General features: G+C 36.0%; 1 protein-coding gene across 1 annotated transcript; it reads left to right on the forward strand.

Moving 5' to 3' along the window:
- The first annotated feature begins 1,405 nt into the window (after nucleotides 1-1,405).
- LOC138333664 (D-aspartate oxidase-like) lies at nucleotides 1,406-16,772 on the forward strand. The gene is made up of 10 exons (XM_069282191.1): nucleotides 1,406-1,599; nucleotides 3,172-3,286; nucleotides 3,617-3,702; nucleotides 4,616-4,681; nucleotides 7,160-7,214; nucleotides 7,500-7,598; nucleotides 9,606-9,670; nucleotides 12,966-13,083; nucleotides 13,591-13,689; nucleotides 14,493-16,772. Exons 1-10 carry the CDS (start codon nucleotides 1,406-1,408, stop codon nucleotides 14,604-14,606), a joined length of 1,011 nt encoding a protein of 336 aa, XP_069138292.1. The 3' UTR covers nucleotides 14,607-16,772.
- The last annotated feature ends 3,702 nt before the right edge of the window (nucleotides 16,773-20,474 follow it).

The raw sequence follows: 20,474 nt of genomic DNA on the forward strand, positions 1-20,474 counted from the left end.
TCCTAAATATGGTGGTCCGTTAGTCCCAATAGTAATATCGCAATATCGCCCTGTTAACTAATGGTCGACATCACGAAAGCACGACAACACAACGGCGACACTCGACAACTCAATGGCGATAGAGCGATATTATCGCCGTCGAGTTGTCGATATCTCGCGTTGTCGACTTTAGTTAACAGTGCGAGATTGCGATATTACTAAACGGCATTAATGGGCCACCATTCCTAAATGATGTCTACACTACAACACCTAATCAATATAACGTTATATAAAGATGGCACGGGTTCAAAGAAAGATGTTAACGATTTTAATTAAAGAAAGACCGAATTTATTCATTCATTATTTTCTTTCACAATTATGGCGTTTAAAAGTGTCCTGGTTCAAACTACATTTCTATTGGAAAGTGAATATTGCTAGTAACGAACATTTTCATTGGCTTAAATTTACTAAATCAGTCCGGCCATTTATAAGGGAAATGTCGTTTGTAACATCGCTTCTGATTGGCTGAAATAACGTTGTAAGGATTTCTGGAGCTGAAAAAGTGAATCAATAAATCAATAAATTTGGGATTTTTAAGATATGATATATATATTATAGTAGATTAAATTATAAGTATTGATTTGAATACAAAATTATAAATGTACTTTCATCACAAACCGCTTCGCACCAGAAAATGTCTTCAGGTTAATCCTCAAAGCTCTTTGAGCTACATACTACTTACAAATATTTATAATATACCTATGTAAATGCTAATGGGTAAATAAATGTGTGTAAATAAATCCGGGTAAATAAATCCGATCTACAAAGCTAGTGTTGAAGTACATGGAGTACTTATTCCTGTCATACCAGCCATGCTAACCACTTTTATATTTATATTTCTCTATTTACATATGTTATCTATCGACACAGTATTATAGATATATATAGTGTGCTGTTAAATATTTGTCTTCTTTCATTGTCCCGTTTTACTGTTCGTGTCATATTATTTAATCGTGTTCGTTTTGTGTGTCTTGATAAAGGGACAAATCGCCTTGATTATTTGACAATTGTTTTGTCCACACGATTGAAATTACTTCTCTGTCCCATATTTACCATTTGAAGTAATTCGTATCCTACAGACTTACGTTTGATGGTATCCCGTGACATCTGGAAAATCCTGTTGATATTACTTCTTTGACCCTTATATATAAAGAATATATATATGGGACTAAAAATCTGTATTTAGACGTACTACCCGCCATGGTATAAATTTAACGTACTTAAATAGTTTTCCGTTCTGAACTGCTCACTAATACTGTGTGTAGTCATTAAGACTACACTGAGTGTGCGTCGACACAGGGGATCATTCGACTGTTATCAGCAGTGGTTGTTCCTGCTGTGTGTAAATGCTGTCAGACTGTAAACTATGGAGAACCACGTAGTTATACTAGGTGCTGGTGTGGTCGGCTTGTCCACTGCCATCAATGTCCAGTCCATGCTTCCTAACGCCAGAGTGACCATTATTGCTGAGAAGTTTGACCAGGAGACAACCAGCGATGGAGCAGCAGGCATATTTCGTCCGAATCTTGAGCTGACGCCATCCAAGTCTAGCCAAGCACGGTATGTTATTGCTACACACACGTGACTCACGTACACGCAGGTATTTCCAAAAATATCAATACTTCTGTATTGTACTATACACAGGGGCTTTACATGCGATGGCACGTGTTTACCAGTCAGGTTATTTACATGACCATTCACTTAATTTATACATTGACACGCGTCTTTATCTGTGTCCCATAAGCCATATGATCCAATACATATAAACGTACTCTAAACGTACAGTCTTCGATTGTTACATAGATCTATATGGTATATAAACATCATCGTGTGTATGACTACAACAAAATATTTCCAATGGTACTAGTGGACGTATGTATACAATAGTCACGTATACCGTAGTTTGACGTCCAGGGCACAACCAACTTTGTCATGCTGATTCAACCAGATCTTCAATGAGCTACGTTTGTAACAAGCGTATTGATGATCTGGTTTAAAAGATAGAGACAGTTGCCATTTACTGTGGCATCGATGGTGTTTTTCCTTCGAACTCTGGCCTTTTAACCTGTAACTAATACCACCCAAATTATCATTACTGTGTGAATTAGACATAAAACACATATAAGCGAAGTCGTTTTTGAATACCTGATTATTTGGAGCCGTCGAAAGGTTAGTGGCATGGTTTTAATGGGCGACCTTGCAGTAACCCATGAGTTTTGGCCAGGGAAGCGACATTCACAAATGTAAAAAACGCAACTCTTATTCCAGTGCGAGCGCGTGACTAAATTTTATAACTACATGGCAGTACATGCTCATGTACATGTGTGAGAATATTAGGTTTTTGATCATATGCATTGTGTGTGTGTGGCAGGTTATATATGTACACACGTAAATGTATGAGAATATTATGGTTGAACGTATACATTGTATGTATGTGTGTGGCTGGTGTTATTATACACATATGTATGTATATATAACTGTTAATTACCAAATTTATCAGTCAATTCTGTAAATTATATTTGTATGTCTCCTCATGATACATATATCTTATGTGTCTGAATGTTAAAACTAAAATCTTGAAATCTTGAAATCTACTCATAATTCATATTCATTGAACCGCAAGAGTAACGAATATTTTATGGCGCCGTAGAAAAGTATATGATCTGTGAAAATAAAGCATATACGATTTAACGTACGTTGCAATTACATTTACTTTGTAATTACCACAAGTTTTTGTTCGTTTCATTAAATACATTGAGGTTTTCAATCCTAGCTGAACACCTGTTGTTGGCTGCGTGTCTGTACATGATGGGTGTTACATATATGTATATGATTGTGTGTTTGCATATAAAATTACGCATGTACATTTTTATTGATAAAGAGTGTTAAATCAATAGTAATCCTAATATTAAATCGTATTTCATTTAGTGCCATGTAAACATCAAAATAACGTCTAGCTAGTATGTTATATATATGCTGATTATATATTAGTAAATCTACATTCCTTTCATCTTTTATCGATGATGGTAACTCGATATGGTAGTAAAATGGCTTTTCATCATCATATTCGTTGTTTAATGTTAAAATCTGATACATCAATTTTTATTATCATGACAACATTTATTCCTACAGGAAGTGGCTTCACGATTCCTTTGATTGGTTTGATAAGATATATCAGTCGGAAGAAGGACCGGAAGCTGGCATCATCCGGGTATCTGGCTATCAGCTGATGAATGAAAAGGTCTCGGTAAGTTAGATACATCACGTCCTAGTCTGCTACACCTTTGCCTAATGCATAAATTTGGCAATATAGGCAGGTTTCGCGGACTACTCCAATGCTAGCGTAAACAAGGTATAATTCTACATTTGTAACAAACAAAACTAACATATTTAATTAATGAATTAATATTGTTTTCGGAAAAAATATTTATGAGTTTCCATTCCACTGGTCGGCTGATATCGCTTCCCGCTATACACTAATTAAGTGTCGGAGCCAAGTTGTTGTTGAAATATAACACAACACGTAGTTTAAATGAAATACAATGCCGATTATTATGTATAATTTAATATTTTGTAGCTACCAATACACCGCCACATGGATTATGGTTTTTCTGTTTTATCTCAAGAACAAATGCAACGCATACCTATAGGAAAGCAGTACAAGTAAGAGTTTTGTTTGTTTGTTTGATTTATTTACGTCCTATTAACAGCTATGGTCATGTAAGGACGGCCTCCCATGTATGCGGTGTGTTGCGTGTATGTTGTGCGAGTTGAGTGTACTGGGAGACTGCGGTATGTTCGTGTTGTGTCTTCTTGTATAGTGGAACTGTTGCCCTTTTTATAGTGCTACATCACTGAAGCATGCCGCCGAAGACACCAAGCAACACACCCCACCCGGTCACATTATACTGACAACGGGCGAACCAGTCGTCCCACTCCCTGTATGCTGAACGCTAAGCAGGAGCAGAAACTACCACTTTTATAAACTTTGGTGTGTCTCGGCCAGGGAATAGAACCCAGAGCCTTCCTCACAGGAGCGAACGCTCAACTCAAGGCCAAAAGTGAGGCGGTGCCAAGGAAGGCATTAGGAAAGATAAAGTCAGTTAGGAAGAAGAGAAAAGATAAGATCCTAAATTTAGTCGCCTTTTACGATCATGCAATAGGGGCAGCAGGTACAATTCTAACGCCCTACCTGCAGGGCCAACAAGTAAGAGTAAAACCATTATGATTCTGTGACGCTAATTATATAAGTTGCTATATATAATGACTGAATTAAAACCTGTCCTTGTCTGAACGTTGATTTAAGGTTTATATTTATGTCACCTTGTGCATATATATATGTGTTTATTACAATTTATAAATATGCATACAAATTTACAATGGAGAGTGTACATACATATATGAATGCATACTTTATCATCTTCATGTTTTTTGATAGATGCCGGTATGTTATGTAATGGTGATGTCTAGAAAGTTTTATTTTATTTTTATGTAATGCAAACAAGAAATAGGGAGTGTCAGATTTGAACTAAAAACTTATCAAAGTGATAAAATGACAAACTAATTCTGTTCTCAGGTACGGTTGGTGGTATGATACGTTAATGGTAGAATGTCGGCGTTATCTCCCTTGGTTGATGAAAAGGTAATAATTCCCGCCAAAGTTTCGTACATTTTCATGTCAGTATGTAATCGTTTGCCAGCTATTTAGCACAGTGGCGTAGGAAGCTGAAACGTAATGGGGAAGGGGGGTATGGGGTAAAGGTCCTCAATATTTCGTAACACACCCCCACCCCCTCGTGCGTCCAGCACCCACAGGAGATACTTGATATACTTTTTTCATATATCATTACATATATAATTTCTGTGCACATATAGACTATAGACAGAATATGCAAATTAGCGTGCGAGTTTGGGGGGGTCCGGGGTATCCCCTGGAAAAATATTACCATTTAGAATGACTGAGATGAGTTTTACAATGTATTTTGATGGTTTTTCGAGCGCTGAGGGCGCAAGATTTTGGTGTTTGGTGGGATCGAGGGTCTCCCCCGGGAAGAAATTGTACGATTTAGAATGGCAGAGATTAGTTTTACGATGCATTTTGTTGAATTTGCTCGCGTCGTAGACGCGAGAATTTGGTGTTTTGGGAGCCGGGGGTATCCCACAGGAAAAATTTACAATTTAGAATGGCTGAGATGAGTTTTACGATGCATTTTGTCGAATTTTTCCCGCACAGAAGGCGCGAGATTTTGGTGTTTGTGGGGTCCGAGGGTTTCCCCCGGGGAAAAAAATCGATTTAGAATGGCTGAGAAGAGTTTTACGATGTATTTTGATGAATTTGTGAGCACCGAAGGCGTGAGTTTTCGTTGTTTGCGAGGTCCTGGGTTCTACTCCGAAAAAAAATACTATTTAGAATAGCTTAGATGAGTTTTATTAGATGAATTTTGTTGTATCAGCTCGATGTGATCATACCGGATTCACATCATCGGCACATTGTTGTGTAACTCAAAAATAATAATGAATTGATTGTTTTGCTAAGACATATAAACAAATTAATCTTTTAGGAAGCATTTTTAAAAATAGTATAATCCCTGATATGATGGACATTTTTAGTCTAGTTCGTGTGTGTGTATTGAATTTTCATTATTAAAGTTTGAACATTACGTGCTTGAACGTTTTAGGAAACGCGTTGGAAAATTTTCTAAAATGAAGTACAAAAAGGTGCAGGAGGACCCTTTTTTTCTTTCAAATGTGCATTTATAGAACATTTTACTCGGCGAAAATGAAAAGGGGGTGGGGGCAAGTAGACATGTTTGCCCCCCCCCCCCCCCACACACACACACCCACACCCCGTCCTGGGGAACTTCCTATGCCCCTGTAGCGTACGCTAAATGAGCTCTAACAATACATATTATAATCAAGGTTTTATAAAGAAGTGATAATACAACATTCAGCGTTATACAAATTGTTGAACTGCTGAGTCTACTGTTAAGGCTCTGGTGAAGTTTCAGTCTCGTTGAAATCTCGTTTCAACGTTAATTAAAGACTATTTATGATTTTCCAAAACTAATTGTCCCATTTTTTAACAAGTTCCCATATGAATAATATTTTAAAATAATGTTTTAAAAAATAGACTTCTATTGCTTCTAGAGTTATTTTTATACACAAATTTTAAGAAATGAGCAATGTGATCGCTATTTTAAAAAAATGCATTACTTACTCTTTATAGAGAGTTAATTAAAATTTCATGATTTTAAACTTCAATTTTTTACTTAACTTGTCGGTGCTACAACAGTTTTGGTTATATTAAATTAATTTTGCTTTCAATATTTTTTAGTTTCACTGAGATGAAAATGATAAGCATTTAAAGTCGGAAAGATAACCGATTGGTTTTAATTTCTTACATTTTAGTGAAGATAAAGTTATTTTCATTTTTAGCCAAAAATGCTGTAAATAACAAATTTAGTATCGAGACAAAAAATCGAGCACACTCACCCTCTTTTTTATGATAGGTTTACAAACAGTAACTTGTTTTCTTTTGAACTGCAAAATTTTAGAAAAAGTAAGTCACTGGAACTTTTTCTTTGGAGCGTTGAATCTGCCAAAAATTGTCAAAAACGAGTTATTTTCATCTTCAAAAAATAGGGGGTAGGGGTAATATATACAGCCGTTCTGGGCAAAAATAATGAGTTGACTGTGTGATATTATTATCTTATAGAAACATTAGTTTGGTCAATGTTGAGAATATTCATCCTTATACAATTGTAAGACAACTAATTTGCAAAATATTGCTGTAGTTTGCCGTGTGCATGCTCGGAAAGGTTCCAGTAAAATCAGGATTTAGGTCAAATAGGTATCTTCAATTTGTAAAATCAAGTACACCACCATATTATTTTTATTATATTTTTAATATTGGTATGAAGTCTTATTTCCAAAAACCTGTATTAGAAAAAAAATGAGTCCTCAGAAAATTTTGACTTTTCACCAGAGCAGATCCTTAATCGCTTGTGTTTCTGCTTTCGATATTACTAACGCTTTAGACGTTTTACGCTCTGCATGTGTACATTAGGAAACGTATTTATTGAACAGTTTTGCCGGTTTGCCTGACATGCTAATATTTCAGATTTCGCAAAAATGGAGGGTATGTTATTTGCCAGAAAATAACGTCTTTATCGGAAGTGAGTATATCATATGACCGATTGAACGTAGAATTAACTTTCATTTTATGTAATTTAATATTTAAAAAAAAGTGTTGTACATTAAAAAAAATTATTAGAATTTTTAAATTTTAATTTACTTGTTTTAAGATATCGTAGACCAACGATTGCCGGTAGACCGGTGAACATTTTCATGGTTAATTTTCTATTTTCACGCCTCATGCGACACTTGTAAGGTACTTGATACATAAAAAAACATACATACATATGTGTTTAGATTACATGTAAAATACATACATTTTGTAGGTTCCCGAATGTGACGTCACCATCAACTGTTTAGGATGGGGAAGTCGGCTGCTGTTTGGAGATAAAAACATGTTTCCTGTCGCTGGTCACACACTACGAGTAAGAATTATATCAACTATGTCAATATATGGCGACTGCTTTGTTTTTTTGTGTCTGGTAATGGGCACATAGTGGTCGAGCGATAAAGTTTGTTTCCAGTAAAGTTCGTTGTATCTCCATAAGTTCTCTATCTATGAGTGGTACATTGCAAGTTTGATATTCAACTTTAGGCAGTTGCCATGTAATTGTAGGCCGGTGGTGGACGCAAATCGATTTTTTTTCAGAATGCTCATCTGTATCATTGTAAACACAGGATATTAAAATTCTCATCCATAATAGAGAGAATGGTGCGTTCTGTATCAATTAACAGGACATTTTTTAATAATAGCCAAAATCTTTCACGAGGGTTGAAATATCCCTGTCCACTGGACAGACCCATGTAAGATTATTTTTCTCTCATATCTAAATAAAGATCAGATAAGGAATAATTTATTTAGTGTTGACAATTAATGGCGCCCTCGACATTAATCTCCGCATGTATCGATGACGTCATTGTCAAGCGCGTGTGAGCTGTTTTTTTCCTATCCCGGTAAAAGACAAATTGAATATTTCCCTACTTTGAGGGTAGGACAGAGAAATCTCTACCCGAGGGTTAGACTGTCGTGAATCTCCTCCGAGGGTTGAGATTAATAGAATAATACATGGGTCTGTCAAGTGGACAGGGTTATCTCAACTAACCCGAGTGAAATTTTTCTGGCTTGCCGAGGGTTGATGGTCAAAATCTTTCTAAATAATTTTGAAAATTCGCAGTCATAGACATACTTAGACATATGCATTAATGAAAATCAGTTAAATAAGTCTTTTTACCGGATAAACATCAACGAAAATATGCGACTATAGGGGGAATTTCGATTACGATGATCATTAGGTCAAAGTTCAGCTCCTGCGTGAAGCACGAGCTCGAGTTCGAATGTGATATTGATTGTCCAATTGGACATCCTCGATACTCCAGGGCTAGAGATCGTAAATGATCGGAAGCCCTGGAATATCGAGGATGCCAATTTGACTGCATAAGACGTTTTTCAGCTTCCGGTTTATCACGCGAATCTGTTCTACGGGTGCAATGCTTTCTTTCCCTCACCGGAAGTGCAAATATCTCTGTCCGATTGGGTAGAAAGAGTTATTTTTTTCCTAGCGACCGCAGGATAACCCTGTCAGGTGACAAGATTTTTCTATGTGTTCTCCTTGTGTTGGCAGGACATTTCATATGCGACCAGAGCCGCGCGTTTACACGGAATTATCGATGCATTTTCTGCGTGTTGGCACTGCGCTCTCGATGCGTTATTTGTGCGTTATATTTTGATACAGTCTCCGTGCGTTGACTAATAGAATCTTACATGGGCCTATCAGGTGGACAGGGGTATCTCAACCCGAGTGAAACAGTATCTCAACCCGAGTGAAACAGTTTGGCTAATCAACTCGTGGCTTGCCGAGGGTTGAAGGCCAAAATCTTTCACGAGGGTTAAGATTCAAATCAGATTCGTATTCTCCCATATTTAAACGAAACCTTATGAAAATACAGTTATATGGAATATTTCCAACGCGCCGCCATCATAATAACGTCGCAGTGCGTCAAAATCAAAGACGTCGTCGACAAGACAAGACACCGCATGTAATGATGACGTCACGTCATTGTCTAGCGCGTGTGAGCTGTCTTTTCCCTACCCCGGTGAAAAACAGAGTTATCTTTTCCCTAGCAACCGCGGGATAGCCTTGTTAACTATGGGAGAAATGACATTCTTGATTTGTTTTCTGTACAGTGATAAAATGTTATCAGTGCGTATACCTGTGTGTTACCATGATATTATCGATGCTTCAGCTATGCGGTTCTCACTCAGATTGGCCCTCCAGACAAAATTACCCACATTGTTGGTGTAAGCAGTAAAAATCTTTCCTTTCTTTCAAATGTCACAACACAAATATGTATCTATCAGTTGGATGGAGGATAAAGTTAAAATGTATTGATTCTTTTATCGTAGTTTACAATTCAATGTCTATATGTTGTAGGTAAAGGCTCCTTGGGTGAAACAGTTCATTGTGCTAGGAAACGGAGACAACTTTGTCTACCCTGGGTAAGTAGCTGTAACTAAAACACGCTGTTATATGGAAACATCTATTTCGGTTAGTGTATATTTTCTTCTCCGTGAAATCCTTTGTTTGAGTGATGTTTTTAGTTGTTATTGTATTAGATTCCACACCGTTGACGAACGACATTTTTAGCCCACCATCTGGGTTTTAGCCCACCATCACCAGAAGGTGGTCTATTCAAATCGCCCTGCGTCCGTGGTCCGTCGTCCGTCCGTAAACAATGCTTGTTATCACTATTTCTTAAAAACTGCTGCAGGGATTTTGTTCAAACTTCACATGGAGGGTCCCCTTGGTCCATATTTGTGCCATACAGATTTTGAGGCTGATCGGAAAAACAAGATGGCCGCCAGGCAGCCATCTTTGATTTTGGCAGTTGAAGTTTGTTATCGATATTTCTTGAGAACTACTGAAGGGATTTTGTTCAAACTTCACATGGAGGTTACCCTTGGTCCCTAGTTGTGCCATACAGATTTTGAGGTTGATCGGAAAAACAAGATGGCCGCCAGGCAGCCATCTTTGATTTTGGCAGTTGAAGTTTGTTATCGATATTTCTTGAGAACTACTGAAGGAATTTTGTTCAAACTTCACATGGAGGTTACCCTTGGTCCCTATTTGTGCCATACAGATTTTGAGGCTGATAGGGAAAAACAAGATGGCCGCCAGGCGGCCATCTTGGATTTTGATAGTTAAGGTTTGATATCCCCATTTCTCAAAAGTGCTGAAGGGATCTTTCTCAAATTTAATATGTAGGTTCCCCTAGGGCCCTTGTTGTGCATATTGCATTTTTGGACCAATCGGTGAACAAGATAGCCGCCAGGCCGCCATCTTGGATTTCGATAGTTAAAGTTTGTTATGGCTATTTCTCAGATAGTACTGAAGGGATCTGTCTCAAATTTCATATGTAGGTTCCCCTAGGGACCTAGTTGTGCATATTGCATTTTGGGACCGATCGGTTAACAAGATGGCCGCCAGGCAGCCATCTTGGATTTTGTTATTCAAAGTTTGTTATCGCTATTTCTCAGAAAGTATTGAATGGATCTTTCTCAAATTTCACATGTAGGTTCCCCTAGGGCCCTAGTTGTGCATATTGTGATTTGGGACCGATTGATCCACAAGATGGCCGCCAAGGAGTCATCTTGGATTTTGATAGTTGAAGTTTGTTACCGCTATTTCTCAAAAGGTACTGAAGCGATCTGTCTCAAATTTTATATGTAGTATGTTTGAAAAAGTTTAAAAAGTAGAGAAAAGATCCATCTTTCCTTTGTCAGATATAGATCATTCTTTGGTGGGCGCCAAGATCCCTCTGGGATCTCTTGTTCTCTATGAAAGCAGGCTCAGACGAAGTTATTTACTTTACACCATTACCACTATTGAAAAGTCTGAGCTTCTTATTTTACTTCAAGATGAAATTAAACTGTTTGCAGATGACACGTCTCTGTATGTTATTGTTAATAATCCAAATGTAGCCAGATCAATGTTGAATAATGATCTTGAAACCATTCAAAAATGGGCTGATACGTGGCTGGTGACCTTTAACCCAAACAAAACAGAAAGTTTAATAATATCACGGAAATTATTAGTACCCGATCATGGAGACATTTACCTAAATAACAGTGTTGTTTCTGAAGTTACCAATCATAAGCATCTTGGAGTTTGGTTCTCTTCAAATCTTTCTTGGAATATACATATAGACCATATTATAGAATCAGCCTTTAAAAGATTAAACATACTGAGAAAATTAAAATTTACACTTGATAGAGACACTTTACAACACATTTACATGTCATTCATTAGACCCATCTTAGAGTATGCGGATGTAATCTGGGACAATATACCAAAATACTTAATTGATAGGTTAGAAAATATTCAAACAAAAGCGGCCCGAATTATAACAGGGGGAACCAAACTTTCGAAAATAGAGTTACTTTATAAAGACACACAATGGGAAAAGCTATTCGAACGATGTAGAAAACATAAACTTTTACAATATCACAAAATGGTTCATAACACATCTCCAACATATCTTTCCTCCATATTACCCCCTAGACCAACCGCAATTCATACATACAACACTAGACGATCAGATATGCATCAAACAATTCGCACAAGAACAAATTTGTATTATGAATTTTTTTACCTTCATCGACTCGTGCATGGAATGAACTTCCATTAGATGTTAGAGAAAATTCCTCTATTAAGGTTCTCAAAAACTACTTTGAAACTGAAATCACAAGAACACCGATTAGCTATTTTAACACAGGTAATAGATCAGACCAAATACTTCATGCTCGGTTGCGTCTAGAATGCAGGATATTAAACCAACATCTTTACAGTAAAAATCTTATAGATTCGCCTCGTTGTGCATGTGGTTTTATAATAGAAGATTCCTGTCATTTTTTGTTCAATTGTATCAAAGGATGCTGACATTAGGCACCAATATCTTTCTGGTATATTCACAAAATATAATATCGTTGACGATTTAAATATCCTTTGATGGGGTGATCCTTCATTTGAAAATAAAATGAACGAGGAAATTTTTGTTTCGGTACAGAAGTTCATCTTTTACAGTAAAAGATTTTAGTAATTCATACCTTGTATAGTTTTCTTGTTTTTTTCACTGGGGTTTCAATCAATATAACTTGTCAAACCACATAATTAATTCATAATTATAACTTTACATTTACTATCACAAAATTATTATTTTAAATGTCTGCAGTAGATGTATACGTAAATCATATAGATTTATCACTTAATTGAAAAGTAACTATAAAATTAATTGTCTATTGACAGTATATTTCTATATTAAACACTTAATGTACTACAGAGAAAAAAAAATATATATATATATAGAGAGAGAGAGAGAGAAATATCTCTACTCAAGTATAAATGTATTGTCTCACTGGTTGTTCTGTTATTGTGTATATGTCCATGTCAAAACGCCGTGCTTTTATTTTAGGAGAGGAATTAATATAAGCTCTTAGCTTGTTTTCCCATCCTAGCTGTCTGTATGTATTGGTGAATATGTATGTATATATTTGAATAAAATATTGTTTAAACTAAGATGAAATTATTAAAAATAATTAATTACATCTTGAAAAAAGTCCTCGGCACTATGATCTATGGGATAAAGTACTGATTGCGCATCCATCAACAGCAAAACAAATTATTTATATTGTTTTGTGTGTAAAATACACATATATGTTCAAAGGATGAGTATCGTTTATGTTCTGTCGGCGTTGGGGTATCTTTATACTTGTCATTTTATTTTCATTTTAACAGACAGGACGATGTTACCCTAGGAGTCACGCGGGAGGTTGGAAAATCTGAACTTGACTACAATCCCAAAACGTTTAACAGAATTCGTGAGATATGTCACAAGGTCATACCATCCCTCAAGGTATACTAATATATATATCTATGCAATAGGATTCTGAGCATTAGTTAAATTTATATCAATTTGGACCCGCCTGAGTGCACATACACCATTTAAGACATTTAAGGGGTAAAAAATCGGTAAAATTCGTATGGTATATACTATATAGAATACGAATTTTACCGATTTTTGAATTGGATAGGTCTACAATGGACTGTGACTAATTCTTAGACCCCCTTGATAATAGTCTGTCGGATTTAAATTATCTAATATTAGCAAATATGGTATTGCTGGAACGTTTTAAATCGCACAACTTTCAAACAAAAACATTACTGACAATCAAATCGTCAATTATATTTATTGCGTCCGGTTTTCAGTAAACAATATTTTCGTTCCATGTATACAGTTCATCATCACTGAAGGAAACTGTCCAGATTTTACAGAAAAAAACCCCGAATAAAACGTTTTCTTTCGAAATGTCTCTTCTGACTTACTGGTTAAATGCTACATTGATTTTTTATGAAATACAAGAACGCCCCTGAGGTCCGGCGCTGGGTAGGGATCCGGCCCCACCGACACGATATCCGGTTGGAACAGGAAGTGTTCCAAGTAGACGGTAGGAAAATCCAGGTATGTACAGTATAACAGATTAAGAAAAAATCTTCCTATTGCATGATAGACATTGCCAATAAATACAGTTAATTGCATGACATGTGTGTCTTCATAACGCTGTGATGAAACTGATGGTTAATTCATTGATATTTTCCAATTTATTCTGCTGATGAAACTTATCTACTGATTTTTGTTGTTGATTGGCCATTGTCAGTTTAACAAGTTTAAATATTCCTGCTAACGATTAATTCAAACTGAAGTGTACAAACTTAAAGTTATGTATGCCGTAATTTTGATAGTTATGAATCAAGAAGAGTTTTTCATAAGCTATAAACCGCCAAAAGTAACCAATATTTTTAGAGTTACAATACTTATAATATATAGAGCTCATAAGGAATTTTGGCCGTACTGCCAAAACTCATTATCTTCACGTCTCTTTAGCTACAGTGCAGTGAAATAAGTACATGTGGTCATACCATGAAATCGAGTATTCTCTTCAATTTCATTTCATATTTTACAGTTTTATTAGAAATGGTGTAGGGCAATTTTGTTTTCAATAAAACATAAATAAAGCATACAAACAGGATTATATAATAAACAGTACAAAAAACATATGTTGTAGTTAATGTTAATAAAGCATCATACTTTGTCAGCTTAATCACTGAATCAATCAAACCTGATTGTCTTCGAAAGATTACTGAAGAAAACATTTGCTCACTTACGGCATACATAAGATTAAGAAATATAAAAAAATCCGATGTATGTTGCACTTTTGTTGACTCCGCTCCATTTTCTCACATGTGTTGCTATGGTTACCTCAGGTCGTCCATAACTACGGTCACGGTGCTAATGGCGTCTGTTTTAGCTGGGGAACGGCACGAGATGCAGCGAGGATGGCAGTGGCTAATATCAAGGTTACGCCTTCAAAGTTATGAAGGTCATCGTTCATGATTATCTCATAAAACATTGAAAATGCGTGTCTTTGTGTATCTTAATTTAGTTCGTAAGAGTTGTAAGAGCGTGAGTCAAACTAGGGAAAATAATAAGTCCTGAACAGACATTTATATGTAATTTCCTATTTCAGAGTTATCTGTCCTTGCAAGTAGATATTGGTTTTGACGTCACGTGTTTGCGAACGCAACATTATACTTTTCAGACAATACGAGTGAATTTCGCTCACAAATTGATAACATTACATTGAATACCTGTTCGCATAGGAGATAAATCTGTACTTTGCAAAGAAGGGGTTAAGTCCAGAATTAATTTGTAATTATCTTCTGGAAAACGCTGGAAGAGGTAAAGTGTTTACGTATGACGGCATGGAAACGTAATATATAAACTTTGTACCCGAGTGTGTCTGTGAAGGTAAATAAACCCATGAATATATATATAAAATAATACATATGTTAATGTAATGCTATGTCTATGTAAAGATAGTTTACACGCGTGAGTATAAGAATGTGTATGGCGTATGTTAGAATGTCTGGTGCGCTATAAAAGAAAACATATAGTTGTTTATTGTCCAATATCTATATAAACGATAACAAGTATTAGGTTTCAAAAAAGCTAAGAAGGCTACCATACAGCATTATTTATTAGGAAGCAATTATAGGAAAGTTTGACGAATCGTTCTGTTCACAGTTAGCTGGCATAGTTCTTATGAAAATTCATTTTTGAAAAATGATGATTTAAATGTTTTCACATGTAAAAGTTAACCAACTTGATGATATTCATGAAAGGGCCACTAGGCTACTTTTCCGAAACAAAAATTAAAAGTTTCTTTTAAAAAACTACAACAATTGATAACGATGGCCAAAATGAGGTTACAACACCAAACAAATTTAAATCTATATATAGATGTATTTACAGTTAAGATACATGTCTCTGCCTTGCCGTCTGGCGCAGTAATAGTTAACTGACGCCTGGCATTTAGGGCGACGTCGGGAAACATGATACGACTTGCGTGATGAAAATTAACGTTTTGATTATTTTAATACGGTTGTTTAGAAGGTGTGGTGGAACTTTTCCTAATGCTAACAAGTTTTCCGTCTAATATACCATGTATGAAGTACGGATATACTTGAACGAGTTGGTGAAATACAAGCGTAATATTTCGGTCAAAACTGCACTTTTGTTAAGCGCATACAGTTCCACAAATATCCCCCAAATAAAGATTAACATTTTGTTTCAGCATCTCCCATGTACGGACAGTAATACTGCAAGTAGGTCATATCTACGGCGGCACAGAAGTGACACGAAGAATATTTTTTTAATGTAGGACAAAAAAAAAAGATTTTATGTAGAGTGAAAAAAAAAATTTTTTTTTCTTTTACGTTCTCACGTAAAACTACGGCGGCACAGAAGTGACACGAAAAATATTTTGTTTTAATGTAGGAAAAAAAAAAAGATTTTATGTAGGGTGAAAATATTTTTTTCTTTTACGTGCTCACGTAAAACAGTTTGTGTAAGACAAGAAATATTTTCTATGTATGGTGAAAAACATTTTTTTTTATGTAAGACGAAAAATGGCAGGCAAAGCGACCGATTCTAGCTACCATCCTGGGATGATAACAAAGATGGTAGCAAAGGATGGTAGCAAAAAATGAAAGTGCAATTGTTTGTATGTTTTTAAGTTGCGAGTCTGTCTCTGTTTGTGTACATGTATAAACATAACAAAAACACAAGGTTGTAATTACTTCTTGTTCTATATTTAACATTTTAAGTAATTCGTATACTACAGACCTAAGATTGATGGGATCCAATGTCATCTGAAAAATCCTGTTGATATTACTTTTTTAACATAATATTCTATAAAGATTTTATTGCAATAAATAATGGATCTACATAGTGCCCGACCCCATTGTATATATTCGATACAAATAAAATATGTTTAAAATCAATCTATAAACATAATCTCTGCCGTCAAAACACTACAAAATAATGCCACTATAGTACAAAATAATGTCACTAAAGTACAAAATAATGCCATTAGAGTACAAAATAATGCCACTATAGTACAAAATAATGCCACTATAGTACAAAATAATGCAAAATAATGCCACTATAGTACAAAATAATGTCACTAGTGTACAAAATAATGCCATTAGAGTACAAAATAATGCAACTAGAGTCAGCGACGATGAAGAAGTTAATAAAGGGCTTCTAAAACTGAAACATTAAATGAATGAAATAAAATGTGTTGCTCGTTTTCATTTATATTATCATTTATTCATTTATTTATTTTTATCTGACTATTTTACTGTAAATGTGTTTGCGGCTAGAAATATGAAATAGAACATCAAAATGAGCGTTTGTAATTGTACAACTTATCCAGGATGATTGAACTTACTTCAACAATGCTAGTGTCATTATTTTCATTTTTGGTGTTTGTTTAATTTTAACATCGATAACCGGTCATTTATGACCAAATCTTTAATTATTTCTTTAGTATGTCCAAATTAGGCTATATTATTTTGCGTTTCGGATAAAAAAAAAAGAATCTTGTCACAAACCTCTGATGGGTAACTTTATCCTCCCTTAATTTATGCTGCCGCACACGCCACGGATTTTTTTTAACGTTTTAAGGGTTTGCGAAATATCACTACAACTAACATACGGATTTGTTAAATTCTCTGGAGGGAAAAACCATTTAAAACTTGTATCAAGCGATTATAGCCTTTCTTCGTGTTGTCGCTTGAAGTAATTTACTATTTCTGTCCATGTGCAGTCCGTAAAAAGGAATCTGTCCATGAGGTAGGTATCGATTTTGACGTGCATTCGAATGTAATTTTTATATCATATAGTCAATCAACTTCGCTAGCCAAGGGTATTTATATTTAGTACGATAGAGTATCGTACTTAATACCATTGGTTAGCGAAGTTGATAGTTAATACAATGCGATGAAACCTTATGAGACCTGAAATTGTTTGCTTTATTCACAAACGTCATGACGAGATTACTGACTGATGACACTCTGAATATCAAAGTAAATACCATCACAAACGTCATGACAACGTTACTGGCTGAAGACGCTCTGAATATCAAGGTAAGTACCTTCACAAACGTCATGACAACGTTACTGGCTGAAGACACTCTGAATATCAAGGTAAGTACCTTCACAAACGTCATGACAACGTTACTGGCTGAAGACACTCTGAATATCAAGGTAAGTACCTTCACAAACGTCATGACAACGTTACTGGCTGAAGACACTCTGAATATCAAGGTACCTTCACAAACGTCATGACAACGTTACTGGCTGAAGACGCTCTGAATATCAAGGTAAGTACCTTCACAAACGTCATGACAACGTTACTGGCTGAAGACACTATGAATATCAAGGTACCTTCACAAACGTCATGACAACGTTACTGGCTGAAGACACTCTGAATATCAAGGTAAGTACCTTCACAAACGTCATGACAACGTAACTGGCTGAAGACACTCTAAATATCAAGGTAAGTACCTTCACAAACGTCATGACAACGTTACTGGCTGAAGACACTCTGAATATCCAGGTAAGTACCTTCACAAACGTCATGACAACGTTACTGGCTGAAGACACTCTGAATATCAAGGTAAGTACCTTCACAAAACGTCATGACAACGTTACTGGCTGAAGACACTCTGAATATCAAGGTAAGTACCTTCACAAACGTCATGACAACGTTACTGGCTGAAGACACTCTGAATATCAAGGTAAGTACCTTCACAAACGTCATGACAACGTTACTGGCTGAAGACACTCTGAATATCAAGGTAAGTACCTTCACAAACGTCATGACAACGTTACTGGCTGAAGACACTCTGAATATCAAGGTAAGTACCTTCACAAACGCCATGACAACTTAACTGGCTGAAGACACTCTAAATATCAAGGTAAGTACCTTCACAAACGTCATGACAACGTTACTGGCTGAAGACACTCTGAATATCAAGGTAAGTACCTTCACAAACGTCATGACAACGGTACTGGCTGAAGACACTCTGAATATCAAGGTAAGTACCTTCACAAACGTCATGACAACGTTACTGGCTGAAGACATTCTGAATATCAAGTGTTACATTAACGAATAACAGAAAGGAGAAACCAGCAGCTAAATTCAAAACACAATTTAATTATATATACAATATTATACAGAGATGGTTTACAATGTCTAAAGTAATTGGTGGTGGTACAAGAGTAGTACGATGATTTAAAGTGTTACTTATCTGTATGCGAATGTCCTGGTATAATCCTTGATCCTTCCAGGTTTCAAATTAACAATAATCACAAATCCACAAGGAAATTGAATGTCCACCGATGATTTGTAAAGTTCCAGGCAATATGAATAAATCCACACAAAGTGTTGTAATAATCCACAGATAAAGTCACAATAGCTCTCCCAATAGAATCTTATATGGCACTGTACAATTCTTGATATGTCTCATTACAGGTCTCATTACAGTTCTGATTAGCTTTGGACAGTTGGAGTATATATAGCTAAACCCTAATTCAAGAATATTGGAGAGCCTTCTACTTCTAGAAATATCTAACTAAAAGCAGTAAACAAATAAACACACATAACTTTCTGGAAATAGATCATTCTAGATCTCTACTTAAAATCAACATGTTTACAAACATATTTGTTTATACATGATTATATTCTAGAAAGTTCTATAACCTAGATTAATGATATGACCTTTATAGGATGTATTGATAAAAAAGCTATAGGAGTTATCTCCCTTATCTCATAACTACATGTATTTAGTGTCATACATAACACAAGGTAAGTACCTTCACAAACGTCATGACAACGTTACTGGCTGAAGACACTCTGAATGCCAAGGTAAGTACCTTCACAAACGTCATGACAACGTTACTGGCTGAAGACACTCTGAATATCAAGGTAAGTACCTTCACAAACGTCATGACAACGTTACTGGCTGAAGACACTCTGAATATCAAGGTAAGTACCTTCACAAACGTCATGACAACGTTACTGGCTGAAGACACTCTGAATATCAAGGTAAGTACCTTCACAAACGTCATGTCAACGTTACTGGCTGAAGACACTCTGAATATCAAGGTAAGTACCTTCACAAACGTCATGACAACGTTACTGGCTGAAGACACTCTAAATATCAAGGTAAGTACCTTCACAAACGTAATGTCAACGTTACTGGCTGAAGACACTCTGAATATCAAGGTAAGTACATTCACAAACGTCATGACAACGTTACTGGCTGAAGACACTCTGAATATCAAGGTAAGTACCTTCACAAACGTCATGACAACGTTACTGGCTGAAGACACTCTGAATATCAAGGTAAGTACCTTCACAAACGTCATGACAACGTTACTGGCTGAAGACACTCTGAATATCAAGGTAAGTACCTTCACAAACGTCATGACAACGTTACTGGCTGAAGACACTCTGAATATCAAGGTAAGTACCTTCACAAACGTCATGACAACGTTACTGGCTGAAGACACTCTGAATATCAAGGTAAGTACCTTCACAAACGTCATGACAACGTTACTGGCTGAAGACACTCTGAATATCAAGGTAAGTACCTTCACAAACGTCATGACAACGTTACTGGCTGAAGACACTCTGAATATCAAGGTAAGTACCTTCACAAACGTCATGTCAACGTTACTGGCTGAAGACACTCTGAATATCAAGGTAAGTACCTTCACAAACGTCATGACAACGTTACTGGCTGAAGACACTCTGAATATCAAGGTAAGTACCTTCACAAACGTAATGTCAACGTTACTGGCTGAAGACACTCTGAATATCAAGGTAAGTACATTCAC

The sequence above is a fragment of the Argopecten irradians genome, chromosome 10 (genome assembly GCF_041381155.1).
Source record: "Argopecten irradians isolate NY chromosome 10, Ai_NY, whole genome shotgun sequence".
NCBI lineage: Eukaryota > Metazoa > Mollusca > Bivalvia > Pectinida > Pectinidae > Argopecten > Argopecten irradians.